At 52.7% G+C, this 24,427-nt stretch overlaps 1 protein-coding gene across 6 annotated transcripts in view; it reads right to left on the bottom strand.

The window, feature by feature from the left end:
* PLXNB2 (plexin B2) overlaps positions 1 to 24,427 on the bottom strand; it is a 774,339-nt gene that overhangs the window by 5,357 nt on the left and 744,555 nt on the right. For all 6 annotated transcript variants that reach the window (XM_085653971.1, XM_085653975.1, XM_085653972.1 and 3 more), the window contains 2 exons: positions 22,515 to 22,590; positions 20,067 to 20,141 (listed from right to left, as the gene is read on the bottom strand). In XM_085653971.1, the coding sequence (XP_085510097.1) occupies positions 20,067 to 20,141; positions 22,515 to 22,590 (151 nt within the window). The remainder of the gene's footprint in view (positions 1 to 20,066; positions 20,142 to 22,514; positions 22,591 to 24,427) is intronic.

The following is a 24,427-nucleotide window of genomic DNA, read 5'->3' as shown; positions in this document are numbered from 1 at the left end:
TGCACGTGGACTGCATCTTTGCAGCTTGGAAAGGGTGATGTGCACTTGCTGTGTGAGCCGAATGAAAGTCAGTGATGAATCATTCTGGGCAGCTTTATTCCAGCCTGGCAGCGAAGCCGCCGCTTTTAATATTGTTACTCTGTCTCGGCTGGCTAGCAAAAAAGCATTGGCAAAGCCAAAAGGTTTCACTGCTGAGACTTATTGGCTTTGCCAGTGCTTGTTTTAATTGGCTTGGCAAATATTCTCACAGTCCCTATAACTAATGTAAACAAAGCCACACAAAGAGAAGGTTTCTTCTAAATGAACACCAGTCAAAAAACCTAAACATTAAATATTTCACTCACAGTGAACACCTTCCTTACTGTTTGACTTCAGCATGACATGGCCACTTTTTAGGTCTCGCCTGAGCCAGCGCTGCTCTGGCGAAAGTTTTAGTAAGCGGGTTTTGGAAGTGCAAACTAGAGGCTTTTCAGGCCTCCAGCTACAGTGCATGTGCGCCGGGCGAGCGCGCACCATTTGTCACCCTGCGTGATCACTTTTGCAGCCGCTTTGATGTTCTCAGTGAGCCGCGCGGCCACTGAGAACATGGATCTGCTAAAACACTCGATTGGCAACACCGATTAAATTGAGGTAGCTGGTTTTATACAATTATATAATCTCATAAAATCTATCGAATACAAGTGTAACTGTCGACCAAAGTCGACCTGATTATATCGGTATCTCGTGGGCCACATGACACATTCTTGATGCGGATAACCCAGCGCCGTGCCCAGTATGCTCTTAATGCACAGCATCCATATCCATTCAGTCAAAATGTGGTGTGGCCATTTTCAGACATAAGTATAGTTACTATTTATTGATCAAATTAAGCAATTTCCGTCTTTCTAGAATGCCTGTTGTCGGTGATTTTTAGAAACGCAGAATTGGTTAGGACCGTTTTCCCTTCCATGAACGTCCCGTTTAAATGGAACCGGTTTAAACTGAACGCCCCAGTGCTACTGTCCTGAAAGTCATTTTGCTAAAAAGGCAAACATATATTGCATTCCAGCAAATGCGCATAAGGTTTGGAGAATCTTATGAGGGACTAAAAATCAACCATGTATTTTATTGCTTAAATGATTCTAAGTCAACCCTTCAGTCATCAGATTTTTGTAATCATGTCTTCATGCATGCAACATAATCATAAGGCTAGTATCCCTACTTGGTTGGAAGACATCAATATATCCAAGAAACAAATTGGTCAAGAAATTGTAGGAGAAGAAAATTGTAACAGAGGAAGCAAGGAATCTTTGATTCTTCTTGAACAAACATCCAAAGGGCTCTACGTACCAATTTACGGTTCCTGAAAAAAAATACTACGTTTAACATTTGCAAAGAGCGTTTTGCCATCCTATTTTCTATAGGCGTTTGTAGTTTAAAGGAGAAAGATATTTCTAGGGGGCATAATATTTGACCATATCAGCAGACATAGCTAGAAGATTTAGTGGCCTGCATTAGCAGAAATTATACTTCCTCCGTTTAGTCAGAAAATATGTAATAACATTTACAAGGCAGATTTAAATGTGCGAGGACCAGTCCTACAGAAAGTGTGTAATACGGTTTTTATATGATACTACTGTTGAGTTGTGTCAGTGTTTCTACCGGTTAAGGATTCGGTCAGTGCTCTACCCATCCCACAGGCAGGCAGTAACGAATAGTCAGCCGCGGCCCGTGCAGGCACCATTTGTCACCCTGTGTGATCACTTTCGCGGCCGCTTTGATGTTCTCAGTGAGCCGCGCGGCCACTGAGAACATCAAAGCGGCCGCGAAAGTGCACATCATTTGCCAGCCTGCGAGCGCAGCCACTGGATCATTCCCTCCAACTTGGACGGTCCCGCCTTTCCCCGGATGGCTCGCCGTCTCGTGAAGCCCATCCATGAGAGTGCCTTGTCGTCCCTCCGCCCCCTCGTGGCCGGCGTCTGCTCTCTGCGCCACGTCCGCCTCCCTGTTTAGGAAAGAAGCCGTGGGTGGGAAAACTCGTGCCTTCAGGGACCCTTGATCCCCAGAAGCCTGCCAGAAGAATAGCAGAACGCAAAAGCTTTTCCTGTTTACTACGAAAACTAAGACATTTTTTTTTTCTTTTCGAAAGCCATGAAAGTTTAGTTCTCTTACCCATCCTAGAGCGTGCTGCTCTCTTCACGTTCGCTTTCTTATTGTCCGACTCTCCTTGAGGCGCCGTGAAGCCGCTTCTGCGCTATGCGGTCATTATTCTACCAGGATCTGTCAAAACAAGCATTGGCATAGCCAATAGGTCTCGCTTTTGGGACCTTATAAGTATTTAGTTATGCACCTGTTGCATGGCTAAACACTTATAAGGTCCCAAAGGCGAGACCTATTGGCTATGCCAATGCTTGTTGAACAAGTTACTTACCTTCGGTAACGATGTATCTGTAAGAAACATTAGTTAGTTAGATTCTTCACCTTAGAATATCCCCAGGAGTCAGGCTGGATCCGGAAAGATTTTTGTAGCAATATCCCTTGCGCGTCGCTAGGCGTCGTCTGCGGCTCCGTGTCAGTCGTTGGCGTCGTGCGCCGGAATGACGGAGTACTTAGACGCCGCCTTCGCGCGCTGACATCCGTTCTTGTACATAGCTTTCCGCACCAAGAACGCAGAGCCATGCAAGAGCCCGACACTGGTGCCAAAAAGTCTAGGGCCCTGAACAGGATAACCTTAACGCTAGATGTCGGTTCGCAGAGCGGGGAGGATGGGTGGGTCAGTGAGGAATCTAACTAACTAATGTTTCTTACAGATACATCGTTACCGAAGGTAAGTAACTTCTTCATCTGAAAGAAACACCTTAGTTAGATTCCTCACCTTAGAATAGATACCCCAGCAATACCAACCCCGGTGGAGGGTCTGTGAACCAAGATCACACCAGAAAGTCCTGGAGAACAGAATGGCCAAAGAAGCCATCTCTCCGGACTTGGCTGTCCAGGCAATAGTGCTTGGCGAACGTGTGCAGTGAGGTCCACGTCGCAGCCTGACAGATGTCCTGCAAGGGAACTCCCCGCCCCAGGGCAGTAGTCGCCGCCGTGGCCCGGGTGGAATGGGCTCTCAGCCCAACAGGAGGGTCCTTTTTCGCCAAGGAGTAACAAACTTTGACGACCCACCGTGAGATGGTCCGTTTGTGTACGGCTCTCCCCTTCTTAGCACCTACGTATCCAACAAAAAGTTGGTCGTCCACCCGGAACAGTCTGGTGCGGTCCAAATAAAAGGACAGCGCACGTTTTGGGTCCAGACGGTGGAGCCTCTCTTCCTCTTTCGAAGGATGCAGAGGCGGAAAGAAGGTGGGCAAAGTGACCGACTGCCCGATGTGAAAGGGGGTCACCACTTTCGGAAGAAAAGGACGAGTCCGGAGGACAACCTTGTCCGGATGAACAGAAAGAAAGGGAGGCTTAGAGGACAGAGCCTGGAGCACTCACCCGTCTAGCCGAGGTGATAGCTACCAGGAAAGCAGTCTTATGAGTCAGAAGACGAAGTGGACAATTGTGAAGGGGCTCAAAGGGAGCGCACATCAGAAAGGTCAAGACAAGATTCAAATCTCACTGAGGCATTAAGAAGGGGACAGGAGGAAACATGTGAGTAATGCCTTTAAGGAAACGCAAAACAGGGGACTTGAAAAGAGAAGGCTGATCAGGAAGCCGTACGAAAGCAGAGATTGCAGAAAGATACCCTTTCAAGGTGCCCAGAGCAGAGCCCTGCTGGGCCAAAGAAAGAAGAAAGAGTAGAACCTCAGAAAGAGGGGCGGAAAGGGGATCCACAGCCTTTGCTGTGCACCATGCCACAAATTTGTTCCACCTGCAGGTGTATACCGATTTGTGGAGGGACGCCTGGCTGCCAGAATCACATCACAGACTTCAGGAGGCAAGTCAAATGGCATCAACTGTCGCCGCTCAATCTCCACGCATGGAGGTGGAGACTGGACAGGTTCGGGTGGAGGACCGTCCCCTGCTGCTGCGACAGAAGGTCCTCCTGAAGAGGCAGTCGTATCGGAGGATCGATTGACATACTGCGTAGCTCAGGATACCAGTACCTGCTTGCCCAATCCGGAGCCACTAAGATGACTTGGGCCCGGTCGCGCCTGATCTTCTTCAGCACTCTGGGCAGAAGTGGTATAGGCGGAAAGGCTTACAACCGACCGCAACTCCACTCGCGACGAAAAGCGTCTCCGAGCAAGTGCCGCCTTGGAAATTCCAACGCGCAGAACTGCTGATATTGCGCGTTCTCTTCGGTGGCGAATAGATCTAACCAAGGCTCTCCCCACTGCGGAAAGAGACCTTGCGCCACGTCCGAGTTCAGACGCCATTTGTGATCCATCATGGACCGGTGGCTGAGTTGGTCTGCTCTGGCGTTCAGAGCCCGCCAGATGTTGAACCACCAGGATGATGCCCTGGTGTTCCAGCCATGTCCAGAGGTGCAGAGAAAAGGGTCCACGACCCCAGCCCGCCCTGTTTGTTGCAATACCACATGGCGGTGGTGTTGTCGATGAACACCTGTACGACACTTCCCCGGACAGAGGGAAGGAAGGCTTTCAGTGCAAGCCGGATCGCTCTCAGCTCCAACAAGTTGATATGGAGTTGAGACTCCGCCGGAGACCAGAGGCCTCTGATCTCCGCCTCTCCCATATGGCCCCCCCATCCCAGGAGGGACGAGTCCGTTACTACTACGTGCTCCTGTTGGGGTAGGGAGAGGCATCTGCCCCTGACCCAATCGCGGTCCGTGAGCCACCACTGCAACTGTTTCGCAGTGCCCTCCGAGATCAAGACCTGGTCGGACAGGTTGCCTCGATGCTGGGCCCACTGAAACTTCAGGTCCCGCTGCAGAGCCCGCATTCGCCACCTGGCGTAATGCACCAACAGGATGCAGGAGGCCATCAGCCCCAGAAGCCGCAGCACCAACCTGACCGAAACCCAGTAACGAGGCCGAAAGATGGGAATCAGAGCCTGAATATCCCGGACCCGCTGTTCCGGAGGATAAGCCCGGAACTGCGCCGAATCGAGAACCGCTCTGATGAAGAGGAGCTTCTGGGAGGGTCTCAGGTGTGACTTCGGCACATTGATGGAGAACCCCAGCAAATGCAGGAGGTCGGCCGTAGTCTGAAGGTGGGAGACGACTTGCTGGGGCGAGCCCGCCTTCAACAGCCAGTCGCCGAAATAGGGGAAGACTGGAACCCCCGATCTGCGCAGATGAGCTGCGACCACCGCCATCACTTTCGTGAACACCCGAGGGGCACTGGTGAGGCCGAAGGGGAGCACGGTGAACTGAAAGTGCTCCTGACCCACCGTGAACTGCAGGTAACGCCGGTGGGCCGGCAGGACGGGGATGTGAAAATAGGCGTCCTGCAAGTCCAACGCTACCATCCAGTCTCCAGGTTCGAGGGCAGCCAGAACCGGAGCTAAAGTTAGCATCTTGAACCGTTCCTTCCAGAGGAAGGTGTTGATGCTCCTGAGGTCCAAGATAGGGCGTAGGCCCCCTTTGCCCTTCTTGGGAACCAGAAAGGTGGGAATAGCAACCACGTCCTACTTCTGGACCAGGAACGCGCTCGACGGCCTCTTTGGCCAAGAGGGCCGCAACTTCCTCCCGCAGAAGATTCAAGTCATCCTCCGATATACGGTGGCTGTTAGAAAGGATAGACGGACCGGGAGGGTCGGCCGGGGTCAGGAGGAGAGGTCTCCGGGGAGAGCCGTCTCCAGCGATCGTACAGACAAGTAACTTCCCCCCCACAGACAGATACCACACACGGATAAGGTTCAGTGTTCTTTATAAGCACTTCTTAAGGTACGGTCGAATGTTACAAGGAGGTCTGGACTCAGGGGTCCCCTCGATTCAAGTCTCTCAAAGCAGGGTAAGGGGTAGCGGGACAGTCTGTCTACCAGTCAGGTAGTTTGGATGAGATGATGATTAGCTCGCAATCCTCGAGCTTAGTTGGTGCGGGCCGCGGCAGCGCCAGCAGGTCCCGGAAAGATGGTCGATGTACGGTCCGCGGCAGCGCCAGCAGGTCCCGGTGAGGATGGTCGTTACAACGGGCCGCGGCAGCGCCAGCAGGTCCCGGTGAGGATGGTCGTTACAACGGGCTGCGGCAGCGCCAGCAGGTCCCGGAAAGATGGTTGATATACGGTCCGCGGCAGCGCCAGCAGGTCCCGGTGAGGATGGTCGTTACAACGGGCCGCGGCAGCGCCAGCAGGTCCCGACGAGGATGGATGTTGTAGAAGGCCGCGGCAGCGCCAGCAGGCAGGATGATGGTTCACAGGAGCGGGCTACGGCAGCGCCAGTAGTCCGTCAAGGCTGAGTTCTCTCGGTGTCTCTCGACTCCAGGATACAACTGCCTTCCTGCTCCGGAGTTGCCCCAGTTATAGGGCAGGCGCTCTTTGATGTCCGGACCCTCGCACTTGGAGGTCGGAGGGCCCGGGATGAAGGTGTCCAGACACCCAGCAGGGGGTGGAGCCAGCGCCTGGGGGAGCTGGAGGCGATCGGCACCTGGCGGGGGAAGAGCTCTTGACACTTCGTCCTCCTATTGACCTGCCAAGTGGTCCGCTCACCTCCCGGGTGGATGGTGGTGCCGGGATGTCGGGGCCGGTCAGGCCCGGGGTTTAGGGACGCGGCCTCGTGGTGCAGGGCCCAAGATGGCGGCTTGAACCGGCCGGGGGAGCCGGTGGGGCTGGGCCCCGTGATGAGTAGAGGTCCGAGGGCAGAAGATCCGTCGGGAGACGGGGTACGGGTGCTTTTCGTGGGTTAAGCCTGGTGGGCCGGAGCTCGGGCCCTGTCGTGCGGGGAGGGAGCAAGCCCTTCGTGTGGCCTGTCCAACATGCGTCCCCCCCAGCTGAAGGCGGGGAGAGTCACCCATCTCCTTGGGGACTCTCTTCGTCGAGGCGGAAAAAGCGGGACAGGCCATCCGCGTTGGCGTGGTCTTGGCCTGGTCGGTGCTCCACAGTGAAGTCCATTCCCTGCAGGGAAATGGACCAGCGCAAGAGTTTTGGGTTCTCCCCCCGCATCTGCATCAGCCACTGCAGGGGTCGATGGTCGGTTTGTACCCGGAAGTGGGTACCGAAGAGATAGGGCCGGAGCTTTTTGAGGGCCCACACCACTGCGAAGGCCTCCCTCTCGATGGTGCTCCAGCGCTGTTCTCGGGCCAGGAGACGTCGACTGATGAAGGCCACCGGCTGGTCATGACCTTCGGGGTTCAACTGAGAAAGGACGGCTCCGATGCCGTGGTCGGAGGCGTCGGTCTGTACCATGAATTCCCGACTGTAATCGGGGGCCTGGAGCACAGGGGCGGTGCATAGGGCGGCCTTCAGCTTCTCGAAGGCCGCTTGACAATCGGGGGTCCAGTTAATCCGCTTCGGCTGGTTCTTGGACGTGAGACCCGTGAGGGGCCCCACGATGCTGCCGTAGTCCTTCACGAACCGCCGGTAGTAGCCGGTGAGCCCCAAGAAGGCTCGGACCTCGGTCTGGGTGACGGGGGGCTGCCAGGACTGGATGGCAGCAATCTTAAGTTGTAGCAGGGCCACCAGCCCGCTTCCCACTTGGTGCCCAAGGTAGGTCACAGACCCTTGGCCAATTTGGCACTTGCCGGCCTTAATTGTGAGGCCGGCCCGCTGGAGGGCCTGTAGGACCTCTTGGAGGTGACGGAGGTGGTCGGGCCAGTGGTGGCTGTATACAGCGATATCGTCCAGGTAGGCAGCGCTGAACTCTTCGAGCCCCGCCAAGACCTGGCTCACGAGGCGTTGAAACGTGGCGGGGGCATTCTTCATGCCGAAGGGCATGACCTTGAATTGGTAGTGGCCATCGGGGGTAGAGAAGGCTGACCGTTCCTGAGCCCTGGGTGTGAGGCCGATCTGCCAGTAGCCCGCTGTTAGGTCGAAGATACTGAGGTAGCGGGCGGCCCCCAGCCGGTCGATCAGCTCGTCTGCTCGGGGGATCGGATGAGCGTCGGTTCGGGTGACAGCGTTCAAGCCCCGGTAGTCGACGCAGAATCTCAGTTCAGGTGCGGTGCCGGGGGCAGCGGCTTTGGGGACCAATACAACCGGACTGGCCCAGGGACTGTCCGAGGGCTCGATGACCCCGATTGTGAGCATCTTGGTCACCTCCTCCTGTATGCAGGCCCGTACCCGATCTGGTACGCGGTAGGCCCGGTGTCGGACAGGGGGACTGTCCCCGGTGTCCACGTCGTGCAAACACCAAGGGGTGACCCCGGGGGTGAGGGAGAACAGGGTAGCGAACTGCAGCAGGAGGTTCCGGCAGCCCTGGCGTTGCTCCGAAGTGAGGGCGTCAGAGAGCCGGACCCCGTCCACGGAGCCGTCATTCTCCTGAGTCTTCAGAAGATCCGGGAGGGGTTCGGAGTCTTCCTCTGCCCCACTGTCCGTAGCCATCAGGAGGCTGAGAAGTGTGGTTTGAGTCGGTTGGTGTGGAGGACCCGAAGGGGGTTCCGGGAGGTCCCCAGGTCGATGAGGTAAGTGACGGGGCTTTTGCGCTCGACCACTTTGAAGGGCCCCGTCCACTTATCTTGCAAGGCACATGGTTCGGTGGGGGACATCACCCATACCTGTTGTCCAGGCTCGAACTCAACGGAGGAGGCATTGTGATCATACCACTTCTTCATGTCCTCCTGGCTGGCCTCAAGGTTCGCCTTGGCCATCTCTCTGAAGCGCCGGGTCTGATTGCGTAGGGCCAGGAGGTATTTGAAGACGTCTGGAGGGGTCTTTAGGGGGGCCATCTCCCAACCTTCTTTTACTAGGCTGAGGGGCCCTCGCACAGGGTGCCCGTACAGGAGTTCGAAAGGGCTAAAACCGAGGGACTTCTGGGGAACTTCGCGGTAGGCGAAGAGGAGGCACGGGAGTAGTACATCCCACTGGCGACGGAGGGGCTCTTCCAATCCCCCAATCATCCCCTTGAGGGTGCGGTTAAAACGCTCCACTAGTCCGTTCCCTTGGGGGTGATAGGGGGTCGTGAATCTGTAGGTGACCCCGCATTGTTGCCAGAGGGACTTCATGTATTTGGATATAAAGTTCGTGCCTCGGTCGCGGACGACTTCTCGGGGGAAGCCTACCCGGGAGAAGATCCCCATTAGGGCCCGGCCAACCACCAGAGCTGTCACGGTCCGTAGGGGCACCGCCTCGGGGTAGCGGGTGGCATGGTCCACCAGTACTAAGATGAACCTGTGTCCTTGTGCCGTGCGGGGGTCCAGAGGCCCCACGATGTCTATCCCCACCCTCTCAAACGGGGTGGTGACCACAGGGAAGGGTTGCAGAGGGGCTTTCAGCTTCCGACCACTCTTCCCGCTGGCTTGGCATGTGGGGCAAGATCGGCAGTGGTTCAGGACGTCGTTCCTCATCTTCGGCCAGAAAAAGTGGGTCACTAGGCGGCTGTACGTTTTATCTTGGCCCAGGTGTCCAGCCAGGGGGACATCGTGGGCCAGGTTGAGCAGAAAGTCTCTGAAGCGGAGAGGTACCACCAGTACTCGACCGGCCCCCAGCTCGGCGATTCTTTGCTCGCTGTATAGCAGGTCGTTATCCCAGTAGACCCAGTGAGTTCCGGTGGAGTCCCCTGCGTTCTGGGCGCTGGCTTGTTGGCGGAGTCCCTCGAGGGAGGGACAGGTCTTTTGTTCCTGGCGGAACTGTGCTTGGGTGGGCCCCCCCTCTTGACGCCACTGAGCCAGGTCAGGAAGGTCCTGGGGTTGCGCGTCCCCTTCGGCCGTCGGGTCTGGGAGGCTGGCCTCGTCGTCGTCTTCTACTGGGGCGACTGGGGGCGGAGGTGCTGGCCATTCTGGTTCTTCTGATCGAGGGACGGCACGGGCGGCCATGGACCGGGTGGTTATGCAGGCCCAGTCCGGGAGGCCCAGCATCCCCAGGTGCTCTCTTCTCTCAACGGTGGCCCACGGGGAACTCTCGAGGTCATTCCCCAGGAGGCAGTCCACGGGGGCATCGTCCCGGACCGTCACCTTCAACAGGCCGGAGACCCCTCCCCATTCGAATGGAACGCAGGCCATTTGACACATACTTTCAGAGTTGTCTGCCGAGCGGACGGGGCAGAGAATGTTCGGCAGGATCTGCTCGGGCTTCACCAGGTGACAGCGGACGGCCGTCACACTGGCGCCTGTGTCACACAAGGCCTCGGCTCGCTGTCCATTAATGGTCACCCACTGACCGTATTTCCTGGTGTTAGCGGGTAGGGGAGCCCGCGGGACCATGTCTCTTCCCCCTAAGCACGCCAGGACCATGGCGGCCGGTTCCCACTCTTGCTGGGCCGGCTCATACTCCTCTGGTTCCTCCAATGATCGCTCTTCCCCCAGGGCGGCGGCAGCTACCTGGCGGGGCTTGGGTGTTTGGTTCTGCGGGCAGCTCGGGTCATTGGCGTAGTGGCCGACTCGCTGGCATCGGTGGCACGTGACGTTGGCTCGGACCCCAGGACGCCACGGGGGGTTGCCCCGACCGGCCGGAGCCGGGGTGCTGGCCACGGGTGTTGCGGGCAAGGCGTCTCTCCCTCGCCCCTGGCCCCCTCCTCCTCCCCGAGGACGGTGCTGGCCTTGGTTGTTTCTGTTCTGTTCGTGTGGCCCCCTCCGGCCCACTCGGGTGCTTTCCCATCGGTCAGCTTCGGCGGCGAGCTGCCGGGGGTCAGTCAGCTTACTGTCGAGGAGGTGCTGCCTGAGCTCGACGAAGCAGTTGTTCGACAGGTGCTCCCATACCATCAGGTTGAAGAGTTGTTCGTAGGTGGTGACCTGGCTCCCCTTTATCCAACCCTCGAAGGCACGGCTGAAATAGTTCACGTATTCTACCCAAGTTGTACCTGGGATCCGGGTGCAATCTCTGAACCTCTGGCGGTACATCTCGGGTGTGAGGCCGTACCGGGTGAGGAGGGCAGCCTTCATGTGGTCGTAGGACGACATTTGGTGATCTGGGAGCTGCAGTAGGGCATCGCGCCCCTCGTTGATAAACCTCCCCCAGAGTCCGGCTCCCCAATCACTCCGGTCGATCCGGTGGGAGGTCATGGCGATCTCATAGGCTTTAAACCACTGTTGTATGTCGTCTTCTCGGACATACTCGCGGACAACATCCTTGGGGATGTGGACTTTTTTCTCGATTGGCCCCGGGGTGTGTGGTCGCTCAGGCACCCCCAGTTCTTTATTCTGTTTCCGAAGTTCTATTTCCGCCAGTTTGCGCTCGTGCTCGAGCGTTATTTTTTTCTCCTCCAGCTCTCTCTGTCTCTGCTTCTCTTCTCGTTCATCTCGGAGCCGCATGTGCTCGAGGTTGAGTTTCTGTTCAGCTAACTTGAGTTCCCCATCCATCTTGAGTCGTGCCATTTCCAACTCGTGCAATCTGGTTCTTTCTCGGATCTCCTCCTGCGAGAGGCCCGTTCCCCGCTCCTCAGGAGCCGTGGCGTTCCCCTCTGGTGTGATGCTGCTTTGGTCGGAGGGTCCGGCGACCCCAGTTTCTGTCCACGACTCTAGGGCGTGCTTTAGATCATCTTTGGTACTCAGGCCGGTGGTAGCAATGCCAAGTTCTATGCAGAACTGTCTCAGTTCGCGGTGGTTGTATTCTTCTAATTTATCCATTTGGAATTTCTCGGTGGAGTTGCTATCTTTGGCTGACATCGTGTTGTTGTCGTGGGGTGAGCTACTCTCTGTACGATTACGCGTTGATTCGGATCGCGCCGCTGGCCACCAATGTTAGAAAGGATAGACGGACCGGGTGGGTCGGCCGGGGTCAGGAGGAGAGGTCTCCGGGGAGAGCCGTCTCCAGCGATCGTACAGACAAGTAACTTCCCCCCCACAGACAGATACCACACACGGATAAGGTTCAGTGTTCTTTATAAGCACTTCTTAAGGTACGGTCGAATGTTACAAGGAGGTCTGGACTCAGGGGTCCCCTCGATTCAAGTCTCTCAAAGCAGGGTAAGGGGTAGCGGGACAGTCTGTCTACCAGTCAGGTAGTTTGGATGAGATGATGATTAGCTCGCAATCCTCGAGCTTAGTTGGTGCGGGCAGCGCCAGCAGGTCCCGGAAAGATGGTTGATGTACGGTCCGCGGCAGCGCCAGCAGGTCCCGGTGAGGATGGTCGTTACAACGGGCCGCGGCAGCGCCAGCAGGTCCCGGTGAGGATGGTCGTTACAACGGGCCGCGGCAGCGCCAGCAGGTCCCGGAAAGATGGTCGATATACGGTCCGCGGCAGCGCCAGCAGGTCCCGGTGAGGATGGTCGTTACAACGGGCCGCGGCAGCGCCAGCAGGTCCCGACGAGGATGGATGTTGTAGAAGGCCGCGGCAGCGCCAGCAGGCAGGATGATGGTTCACAGGAGCGGGCTACGGCAGCGCCAGTAGTCCGTCAAGGCTGAGTTCTCTCGGTGTCTCTCGACTCCAGGATACAACTGCCTTCCTGCTCCGGAGTTGCCCCAGTTATAGGGCAGGCGCTCTTTGATGTCCGGACCCTCGCACTTGGAGGTCGGAGGGCCCGGGATGAAGGTGTCCAGACACCCAGCAGGGGGTGGAGCCAGCGCCTGGGGGAGCTGGAGGCGATCGGCACCTGGCGGGGGAAGAGCTCTTGACACTTCGTCCTCCTATTGACCTGCCAAGTGGTCCGCTCACCTCCCGGGTGGATGGTGGTGCCGGGATGTCGGGGCCGGTCAGGCCCGGGGTTTAGGGTCGGGGCGAGGCCACGCGGCCTCGTGGTGCAGGGCCCAAGATGGCGGCTTGAACCGGCCGGGGGAGCCGGTGGGGCTGGGCCCCGTGATGAGTAGAGGTCCGAGGGCAGAAGATCCGTCGGGAGACGGGGTACGGGTGCTTTTCGTGGGTTAAGCCTGGTGGGCCGGAGCTCGGGCCCTGTCGTGCGGGGAGGGAGCAAGCCCTTCGTGTGGCCTGTCCAACAGTGGCACTGCGGTGGCATGGCTGGAGGGGTCGTCTCGAAGGGGAGGGAGTAGCCTCTTCGGACGATTTGCAGCACCCACCTGTCCGAAGTGATGGATCGCCAGTGGAGCAGGTGATGGCGAACTCTGCCGCCCACTGGCGTGGAATGGGCCTGAAAGCTCGAACTAGGAGGGTTTTGAGGCGGATGCTGCCGGGGTGGATGTGGACTGACCGGCACGTTGTCCTCCAGTACCGCCACGGCGGAATCCGCGACTGCGTGCAGGTTGGTTCTGCAGCCGGTGGCTAGGCAGACGTGAGGAGGCGCCCCTTCCTTGGCCACGAAAGGCGGAAGTTTGCGGTCGTGGGACCGAGAGACCCATGGACCTGGCCGTAGCCCGGGAGTCCTTAAAACGAGCCAGCGCACTATCCGCCTTCTCACCAAAAAGGCGCGTGCCATCAAAGGGCATATCCATGAGGGTACTCTGGACATCCCCCGAAAAAGACGTGGACCGCAGCCAGGCGTGGCGCCAGAGCACCACCGTAGTGGAAATCGCCCTACCCAGCGAGTCCGTGGTGTCTAGTCCACACCGTATGGCATGTCGTGCTGCATCTCGCCCGTCAGCAAGCGCCTGGGAGAGACGAGTACGGGTCTTCTCCAGACACAGGGGCAGCACGTCCTCCACCGTATCCCACAGAGAGTGGGAGAAACGGTCCAAGAGGCAAGCAGTATTCAAAGACCGCAGGCCCAAACTCAGGGAAGAGAACAGCTTCTTTCCGAACTGTTCCAGCCTCTTGGATTCCCGATCCGGAGGGGCGGACGTGTAGGAGGATTGGGAAGTGGAGGCCTGGATAACCAGACTCTCGGGGGTGGGGTGTTGGGACAGGAAACTGGGGTCGCCCGGAGCAGGGCGGTGGCGCCGGGCCACATTCCGATCCACAGGAGGAACTGTGGAGGGCTTGGACCAAGTGCCCTGCAGAACGTCTACAAGGGCCTCATTGAACTGCAGCAGAGGCTCTGTGGAGCTTGCTGACGATTGAAGCATCTCTGTGAGGACGTTAGTCCTCACAGCCACAGCAGGCAACTCGAGCCACAGGGCTTCGGCCGCCTTGCGCACCACCACTGAAAAAGCTGCACCTTCCTCCGAGGCCACAGTCGGAGGAGAGATGAAACCAGAGTCCGGGGAAGTGTCCAGACCACTGGCATCCCTCAGTTCGTCTGCCCAGTCCTGTGAAAGTTGGCCCTGTATGGCCATAGGGTCCTCAGACCCCTCCCAGTCGCCCCCATCATCCGATTCCTGATAAACAGGAGGAATGATCAGAGCTGGGCGGAAGATGAAACGCTCATCCATCGGCGCCGGGCCCGGACAGGGGCTAAACCGGGGAACGGCGTCGTCCGGAGGCAGAACCGATGTCGGCGCCGGCGGAGGAGGCATTGTGAGGTCGACCGGCGCCTTCAGAGATCCAGACCTGGATCCCTCGGGGACCTGCGGCGTTGGGACCGAAGTAGTCGACGGCGCCGGGGCCAGAGCCACCAGCACGCAAGGTCGCCCAGTCGAGCACGCGGGGCCCGAAGGCACGCCGGCAGGCGTCTACGGCGGAGCCAGGCCCCTCATGGCCGAAAGGAAGGCACTGACCTCCGCCGGAGTCGCGTCAGTCTCAGGGACCAGCTGGTATGGGGATGGACGCGGCTCCTGCAGCTCCGACGGAGCCGCGGGGGTGGGACCACCCTGACCCTCGGCCGAGTCGCGCGACCGGCGAGGGGAGTCCTCAGAGCAGTGTCGCCTCTTGGACTTCTTAGATCTCTTCGATTTACCCGAAGACTTCGAGCCCGACGAGCGATGATGGTGACTGCGGCTCCGCAACCGGTCCTTGGACCTCCTCCTGAACCGGGACCGTGAGCGGCGCGGAGCCGAGTGCCGAAGCTCGAGAAGCTTACGGGACCGCTCCCGCCTAGCCTTCGAGGTCAAGGCCTGACAATCTGGGCACGACTCCGCGTCGTGGTCGGCCCCCAGGCAGTAAAGGCACCGGCGATGTTGGTCTGTCACCGACAGCAGTCTATGACAGGAGTCACAGGCTTTAAACCCAGGCATCCTACCGGCACCAGAGTAGAGTCGACAGAAGACCAAAAAGAGTCAAAAAAGTTTAGTCAAAAATTGACTAAGGGGTAAGCTCTTCCCGGATCGGCGCTGTCTGGCGCGGAAAAAAGCAGAACTGACGTCAGCGCGCAAGGGCGGCGTCTAAGTACTCAGACGATCTAATTCCGGCGCACGACGCCAACGACGGACGCGGAGCCGCAGACGACGCCTAACGACGCGCAAGGGGTATTGCTACAAAAATCTTTCCGGATCCAGCCTGGGGATATTCTAAGGTGAGGAATCTAACTAACGTGTTTCTTTCAGATAGATCATGTTCACCAGTCTACCGCTTAGTGTACCTAGTCATTGGCGCCACTGCTTTTAATAAACATTATCTGATTCAAATAGGAATACCAAACTGAAAGCAGCAGATGCAAAGCCAAAAAACAAGTTCTCTTGAACTAGAAGTCGCTAATGCAGACCGAGGGAGGTCCCCCGGCCCAGCTACCGTTCCTTACTCTTTGTTGCGTTGATCATTTATTTGTAGTTTCATTTAGTGCCTACCAGAACCAGTTGTGACCAAGCGCTTTATATAAAAGGACAAATATGTGCAAATCTATGAGATGGAATCGGACTAAAGCGTTTTTCGACTTGGAATCCTAGGTTTTCAATAGCACAATTCGTCCTAGGAGATATTGCTTGAACAGTAGGGGGTCTCCGTTCATTTTTGGAAACCTCAAAAGGTGTGTGCTTCTGGTTGGAGGAATGTTTGTTTCCTGCGTCAAGGCCTCGCCGGGAAATGCATCCGAGCAAGTCTCTATACTCAATGCTGGCCTGATCAGACGTCAGCAGAGCCCACAATGACATCACAGGCAATGAACGGACGTCCTCACTAGATATTCCCAAACATCTCAATTAACAAGGTATAGATTAAGTCTGCGAGAGTTACATTTCACTGGTGAGATTGAACCGATGTATTCGTTTTTTGTGGTTTCGCAGAAATATTCCAGACTATGCCCAAAAAATCTCCAGAATGAGTAGATTGGCAGGCTCCTGGCTGAGTGAGTCCCCAGACCCTACATGTGCGCAGTGTCAGTGGTAAGACTTTGTGACCCGTGCGTTGTGCCTTTCCCACCCCTTTTCGCACATGGCCCTGTTGCTTCCTTGGTTACACCCTAGTTGTTTACACCCTAGTCCACGCCCCCTTAAGTAACTGAAGCCAGCTCGGGTGGATTAATACGTCCACTGTGGGGGCCTGTGTTTTCGTGGTCACAGGTTCAAATCCCAACGGGCATTTTATCCTTCTGAGGTAGATAAAATGAGTTCTATTGAGTTGGGTAACGATAAACATCTGTTATTCAGCGCAAAGATAATATTGGGTGAATGTGCGCTTTTCAAATACACTTTGTTATCTGCACATTCAAGGTTGGGTTCGCCACTGGCAAAGTTTGGATGTCACACTCTGCATAACTCCAGCCCTTCTGGTGGCACCTGCTAGCCTTCCGCGAAGGAGCCTTTGTACGCCTTAAACTTGGGACTACCAAAAACCCACCCACGCAGCTCTGGCTGCGCCTTTGTGCATTGTGCCCCTATGCCGAGTCTAAGAGCAGTGTGTGCAGAAAGTGGCACCCGCTGGGTGCAGGTGTCCAAGTAATTTATGAAAGCATCATCAACTTTCTACATTTAAAGGTAGTCTGAAACTGGCAAGGGGAGATTTAACTAGTTCAGCAATAACACTAATGGCAGGCATCTTATCGCGCGGTGTGTGCTGCAGCTTACACTAAGAAGCAAATTATTAACACGCGCTGCAGCCTCTGAATCAGCTTTCCAGGCTGTGAGCTTAGGCGGTAGGTAATTACCGCGGAGGTGGGCTGACCGGGCCTGGTTGCCCACCTCCTGGCATGGCATATGTTACTCCGTCCAATACTCCCTCTGCAATTCACCGCAGGGATGGGGGTGACTTATCATGATTAACACTTTTTGACTGTACACTGCAGCCATGCAACAGTGCATAAACATCCATCCACACTCTCAAACTGGAGCAGGATCAATAGTCTCCTGCAGAACCAGGCCTATATTACGTTTTTTTGCATTTACTATCAGCCGGCAGCCTGGCAGGGACCCATGATGCCCGGATTCCATAGATCTCATCCCACCACTATACCCACCCACCCACCTCTCAGACTCCACTCCGACCTCAGCTCGCCTGAGATCACTCCTGCCTCAGACAGACTCACTCACCTGAGGACAGGCTGGCCTGCAGCTAGAGGCAGGCACAAGCAGGCAGCAGACGACAGGGCAAGAGTAGCCAGGCAGGCGCTAGTTACGAGTAAAAACTAGACAAAACACAAAACGGTCCCGTAACTGCATTACCCACTAGAGTTATCCTAATGTTATTAAAATCCCCTGAAAATTGCAGGGCACTCATATCTCTGCAGCAGGTGTCTTAACTTGTTAAGATATTTAAAATGCAGCTTCAATTCCAACACTGATGCTTGTGCAACATGAACTTTGTTAAAATCCATTGGTCGGGTTACTTATTATTTGCGGTCTGACCTCTAAAGTGGCCATCTTCTGAGAAAAAATGTACGTCAAAGCTTAAACCAAAGCGATACCTGAGGGGTCGGTACTGTCTTGAAAGAAAACCAGTCAGGTGACAATATAAATTACCTCACGCAATTAGAATATCACCCTTTTCGAGTCAAAGAATCCTGCCCTTTTATATTGTTTACTACCTCTCTTAAAATGTTCAGAAGGTAAAGTGAAACAAAGTAACTCTGTTGTGCAGCAAATTAATCAATTGTCTTCGGTTTTCTCAAAAATTGGCACGTGTGAATATTTGACAAGCTCAGGCAGGTGTAAACTGCTGTTGCTTAAAATTGACAAGAAAGCTGCACTCAGTGCACTGAACTGCATTGGGACTGGGAACAGAGCTTTCCAGCAAGTACATCCAAGAACAAGCATGCCAGCGGGTGCTGGAGCGGGTAGTACAAAATTTTGCATGTCCCCCCCATTCTGCATGTGTATATTAATCTGAATAATCAACTAATAGTAATATTATTAATTTGTTTGAAGTGGAGACTTACCAATTATATTAACAAAAGAATTACACGTGGGAATTGCACTTTGCATGGCTAAACTAATTGTATACTAACATATGTACGCATACTAATAGTAGAAAATTAGAATATTGCATGATATATGTTGCTTTTGTGATGTAATTGTAAGTTGCGCATCATTGAGTGAGTATAAACGCTTTGAATGTTGCTATTATGCTAGATAATTACTTACACATAAGGGAATTAGTGAGGGTTTAACACTTTATTAGCCATTTCTATGTTTTAATTACGTTTTTGTGTTTTGTTCGGCCTATTTCAAGATGGCTGACCGAGACGTAGAACGTGACTGCTGCTGACACACGAGGTTCTTGGTGAAGTGCGCATGCGTCACTGCCAGCAACAATGGCCTAGTCCTGACCCCAGGAGATGATGTTCTTACCAAGGACACACTGGGAGCTTCGCCAAGGATAATACAATGGACTGTCTTTAAAACCGGAACCAGCAAGTGCGATGACTTAATCCTGTGGACTATGACTTTACCGCTTGACCACATGTCCACCAATGAGGACAGTCTAAACCCCAATGTTGATACATTTTGACATTAATTTCATTATAAAGTAGGTAGGGAAGTGAACTAAAAAACTCTCTTCTTTGAGAAACTCGATTTCCTGACGTTATGCTGATGGAGAGGACGGTGACACTGTTGGACAGCTGTTATGCTGAATCTTTGAGAGACTGAATTGCGGCCTGACTTTGATGAATTTAAAGTTTTTTTTCCCACAACTTGACTGACTTAGAGGACGACTATTAGCCAGATTAGGTAAATATGATGTTCTGTGGTTTGGATAATGGTTTCTAACAATTTGTAATTTTATTAGATAAACGAAATTTGATTAATTGACAAATGTGTTGTGTCGATTATTTGAAGAAGAAAACTAGGATAAGAGAAGAGTCGAGATAAATGAATTGGATCACTAAACTACAAAACAACTAAATTGATTCATCACCCAATGAGGGGAATATCACAGGGTTGGAGTTAATAAAGTATTCAATGCATTTAGGGTTTAGGTAAAGATATTGCTTTCATGTCAGAAACTTATTCCTCTAGGGAAGCAGATCAATGAAGTATGAGTGTTGGTGTTATGGGCCCCACCAATGAATGTATTTGAGTGAATTTGCTATTGCTGTATTTGGTCTGTGATGAAGGGGGAATTTGATTTTCCACGCTGCAACACGGGCAGCCCCGTGAGCCTCGTGTTTTTACCTGGAAACAATTTGCAATGCTTTCTGCGGGGGCGCCCAGCAGGAGACAGACTTCCAGCGCAACCAAGGGCAAGACCTCCTCTATGGCGAGGACAGCTCTCGCCTGGCACCATCAGCGCTGGCACACCGCCGCTCCCAGTTGACACATGGCACGGCAGAGGGAGGTACAGGAGGGCACAGACGCCGCCTTCAAGCAGCCGAGGAGCATGTACCCGTCTCACCTCAACCGCTGACGGTCTCTAGAAACACGGTAGTACTAGTAATAATTAAATTATGCCCGGCAGCCGCACGGTAGCGGTCCTTCGCAGTACAGTAGTCTCTGGCTGGGTATGACTCCTGGGATGCCTCACAAGTCACGCCGCACGCGCACTTTTAAGGCTGTGGCGTGTAAGCACCATTTAATTTATGGGGAGGCCGTGCACTTGCGCACAATTTAATACATGAAGACTTGTAGAATCTTGCTTGCTGGCTCTGCTGAGTGAGGGGGGCCCCCCCGCACCGCGGGGGCTGTGGGGGCCTGTGTCACGCGCCTGGGTGACCAGTAAAGAAAACATTCATTGGCACAGTCAAATCCAACTACTTCCACTGAAGGGGAAAAATACATAGGGTTTGGTAACACAAGAAGTATGACAGCCATCCGCTAATAGGATTACAAAATGTTTTAAAAGAGAACACCTGATTAAAAAAAACAATTTTATCTGAAAGCAACACACATTATTAGAGTGCACTCACATTATCAATTGGCATTTTGCCAAATGCATATTGTGTGATATTTCAACAATAAATGTAGACTTACCTGATCATAATATTTGTTTACGTATTGGTACAGCTGATGTAGGGCCACAAGCGTATTTAACGAATCTGTATGCGCCTATGAAAGTACATGAAACAATAATTAATACTGCCGTTAATGCTCTTTCATAAAATACATATCTGACTCCTTTACTCTATCAACTTTAATAAGAATAGACATCTGAACTAATCCAAACAATCAACTCAAAGCATGTAGGATAGTATAGCCCCAATAATTCCATACAATTTAAATAAATATTCCGACCAGTCCCTGCCATTCCTGCCTCGGATGAGCTGGTGCCAGTATGTGGACCTTCTGTTTCATGCCACAGAATGGAGTTTCTGGCTTTGTGCAAGTGACATTTGTATCAGTATATCTGTTGTAAACATGAAACTGTCCTTATTTGCCCATTATTTGTCTTTTAGTTATGAGTATTCTATTAGCGAGTTAGCCTTTCCCAGTTTTGAATATTTATTTATTTGTGCTAATTGGGGCAAAGATGACATTACATGGGTCCCAGGAATCTGAGGAAGTCTGTGCCATTTGAGGGGCCAATGGTTTGCAGGACACAACACCCAGAAGCTTCACCGGGAAACCATAACACCCTTTCTATTGAGGACTTTTGCAGTACGTCTGTTACTGTTACCAAATTACTGACCTTGAAAGAATGAAAGGCTGATTCTGCCTTGATGAGACTCAAACTTGTAACCAGCAAATCACTGCAGGCTTCAGCAGCGAGATTTTAACGCCTAGATTAATTAATCTGGTTAGCGTTAGCTGCTTATCAGCAAGAAAGTGGATGCTAGGACTTTCACAGATCCATCAAAACTCAACACAAATGACTAGAAGCACTACCAGGGGCCATATTATGGAAGTGCCCCGGGGGTGCAACGGGCGTTTGCACCCGCTTTGCACGTCCCCTGGGCACTTTGGTATTAAAGAAAGGGCCGCAGGGGCTTGTACAGCCCCTTCAATAATATGGACAGCGCTGGTGCACCTAAAGCGCCAGCGCTATCTTCAGAGGGCGTTCCCTCAACTGTATGGGGCATGCCCCATGCAAATGAGAGAATCCCTTTGCCTCTGCGCCCTCGCCGTATTACAGATGCGGGCACAGAGGCAAAGAAGCTGCCTGGAGGTGCACTGTCAGTGTGTTCCCGATTGCGGTCGTCTGGAGGAGGGAAAGTGAGTCCCCATGGATCCCCCAGACATCCGCCTGCAAGGAGATCTCTTATACCTTTTAAAGGTGTAATCGGGCTGCTGCCTGCACAGTGAAACACGAAACTGCTGCTTCAAAGTCGCTCCGATTTTCACCTGGATGAGCTGCCCGCAGAGCAGCACAAGTTGGCGGCTACCCTGGGGGCAGCGCATTCCATGTAATAAAGCGCACTTTCCCTGTTTGCGCAGCGGCGCACCTGTTGTAAGGTGCGCCGGGCGCAAACAGGGAAAGTGTGCCTTTACATAGTAAGGCCCCAGGGGCCGTATTACCGGAGTTCCCCGGGGGAGCTATGGTATTACAGAAGGGGCCACAGACAATTGTATGTTCCCATTTGTAATACCAAACGTGATGGCGCACAAAGCGCAAGCGGTATCATCAGAGGGCGTTCCCTCATTTGCATGAGAGCATGGGCTCATGCAAATGAGGGAATTCCTTTGCCTCTGGTTGCGCTGTATTCCAGACGTGGGTGAAAAGGCAAAGAAGCTGTTAGGAGGCACACTGACAGTGCACCACCTGATGCTAGTCCTCTAGAGAGGGGAAAGGGAGTCCCACAGACCCACACATCCCCTTGCAGTCAGGCGCAGTCACTCACTGCACCCACCTGCAAGGGGACCTCTAATCCCCCTTTCAAAGTGCAAGTGGGTTGCTGCTTGCACTGTGTAACACAAAAATGCTTCAAAGCAGCCGCTCCATTTTTCACCTGAATGCGATGTGCCCAGGGAGGTGCGAGTTTGCGACTGCCCTGAGGGCAGCGCAATCACTATAATGCAGTGCATTTTCCTGGTTAGCGCTGGGCACACCTTTTGAAAGGTGTGCCAAGCGCTAATCAGGAAAATGCGCCACATATGTAATACGGCCCCCGGTCTACACGAAAGGACACCCAGTTTGAGAAAAGTACTAGGAACGCATAATGATTGGAAGTGCTGAAATGTCAAAATCATTGCAATAAATTTCGAGCTCCGTTTTATTCCTGAAAGGCTCAGTGTCAAAATAATGACTACCTCACACTGGTAGCTAAACACTGCCTTTAAAGCATCACCAGCAGTAATGCACTATTTGCATTGTGGAAACAATCACTGTGCATTTTCTTTAACCCCATATCCTACTGTCCTCACTCATTACTCGTATAATCAATGTGCAAACATCCATCACAGCGCATTGGAGTTGCAGAAATTTACAGTAAATGCAATACATTATTGAATGACCAAATTGGGCAAACGAGAACTGACACTTACCCTGGAAATTTCTGCTAAATGTGTATTCATATCCTGGTCACTCACTTGAACCATCTGGCGGATCCCTTTGTAATAGCTGCAACAACAAAAATAAATCATTAAAAGTGAAAGAATTCAAAGTTACGCAGCATTTTGCCATTAAAATTCACAGACTAACACTTTTGGTCTTCAGTAGCCTTCATTTAAGTTTCTACCAGACTTCTCGTTGTGTTTTCATCTGCTGAATAAACAGTTATAGTCTTTATATAGCGCTGAAACTAGAGCGACTAATTAAATGTATAGCTGGCAGACTGACTCTAGAAGCACAAATAAAAGAAATGAGCAGGTCAATATCAATAGGATCTTTAGGAGAGTCTAGAAGACCATCACTTGGGTAGAGGAGAGATACAGCTGAATGACCCTTCTGAATTACAACCTACATGAGAGGCAGTCTCTGCCAGTGGATAATCTAGCAATTTCTAAGTGACGGGACTGTGAAACTATGTGGTAGGGCTGTGTTGTGGCTGGATAAAATGAAAGCGCAATCTTCCAGGAGGGTTTGTGGGTGGTCCCTGAGCATTATCTTAGGAATGTTAGTGGGAAAGTGGGTATTTTAGATTACACTGGACAGCACTGTCCATGAAAAATGGATGAAATGGATTTCTCACACTTTATGTAATCTGTAACAATAATTACATAACTGGCAAAAGTATCGGCTATGATCCCCTTTGGGTAAAAGGGCGTTAAAGACGAATTGATGTCCTCTTTCTTTACTCCCTAAACACGCTTGAGTTGGCACTTTGTTAATTGCTATTACACAATTTACTATACTTTTTCAATAACCCACACTCCTAATGTTCATCTGTAAGGTTTATACTGATTTTATCCAAAGTCTGGCTAAATTGAAGTAGAAGGATTTGTTGTTCCCAACAGTCGGAATAGGTCTGATATGTCTCGAATCATGTGTTGTTTAATCGAGCAAAAGATATTTACAATGCCCATGAAATAAAAAGTTGCATGAATTTTATCAGCAGAATTCTTATCAAGATTGTCATTTGTGAATAATTATACAAAAGAACTAGGGCCAGATGTATGATGGTTTTTAGGGTGCGCAAACGGGTTTTAGACCAGTTTGCGCACGCTAAAAACCTTCGGCCTGTGTATAAAACCTATTTTGCGAGTCGCTACTCAATTAGCAACACGCAAAATAGGTTTTGCGACTCACTATTAGGAAGGGGCGTTCTCTTCCTAATAGCGACTCAAGAGGCATGTATGAATATTTTGCTGTCGCAAAACACTCGCAAATTACCACCTACTTCAAGTAAGTGGTAATGCAATCGCAAATAGGAAGGAGTCCCCACTGGACCCCTTCCCCTTTGCAAATGCATGCGAAAATATTTATTAGGGCAGGCAGTGATCCCAGGGACCTCTGCCTGCCCTTCAAAAATTAAACAAAAACGTAATTTTTTTTTTAAATGCATCACGCTGCAGTTAAAAAAAAAAATTTAAAAAAAAACTGCTTTATTTAAAAGCAGTTCCAGACACGGTGGTCTGCTGAGCCCAGCAGGCCACCATCCCTGGGAGGGCCAGCCGTTCCCAACGGGGTCACAAAATGCGAGTGCCTCAATATAAAGGAGCCTCGCATTTTGCGACCGCATTGGGAATCGCGATCAGTGTGACACTGTACTACATAGTAAATTGCGAGTCATAATTTGCGACTCGCAATCGAGCGGAAATTGCGAGTCGGCATTTACTATGGTCGTACATCTGGCCCCTAGTATTTTAATTGCTAGTACACCAATTTGTTTAATAACTGAGCAATTCAACAGAGTGGTTTGTTAGCACATCCCATTATCCCATTGTGTCTATTAGAGGATAAAAGAAATGACAGGGAGACAGTATGATGTAATGACCAAATTATAATCTGCAGTGGA

This window comes from Triturus cristatus, chromosome 4_1 (genome assembly GCF_964204655.1).
Source record: "Triturus cristatus chromosome 4_1, aTriCri1.1, whole genome shotgun sequence".
NCBI lineage: Eukaryota > Metazoa > Chordata > Amphibia > Caudata > Salamandridae > Triturus > Triturus cristatus.
This window is presented reverse-complemented; position numbering and strand designations above follow the sequence as displayed.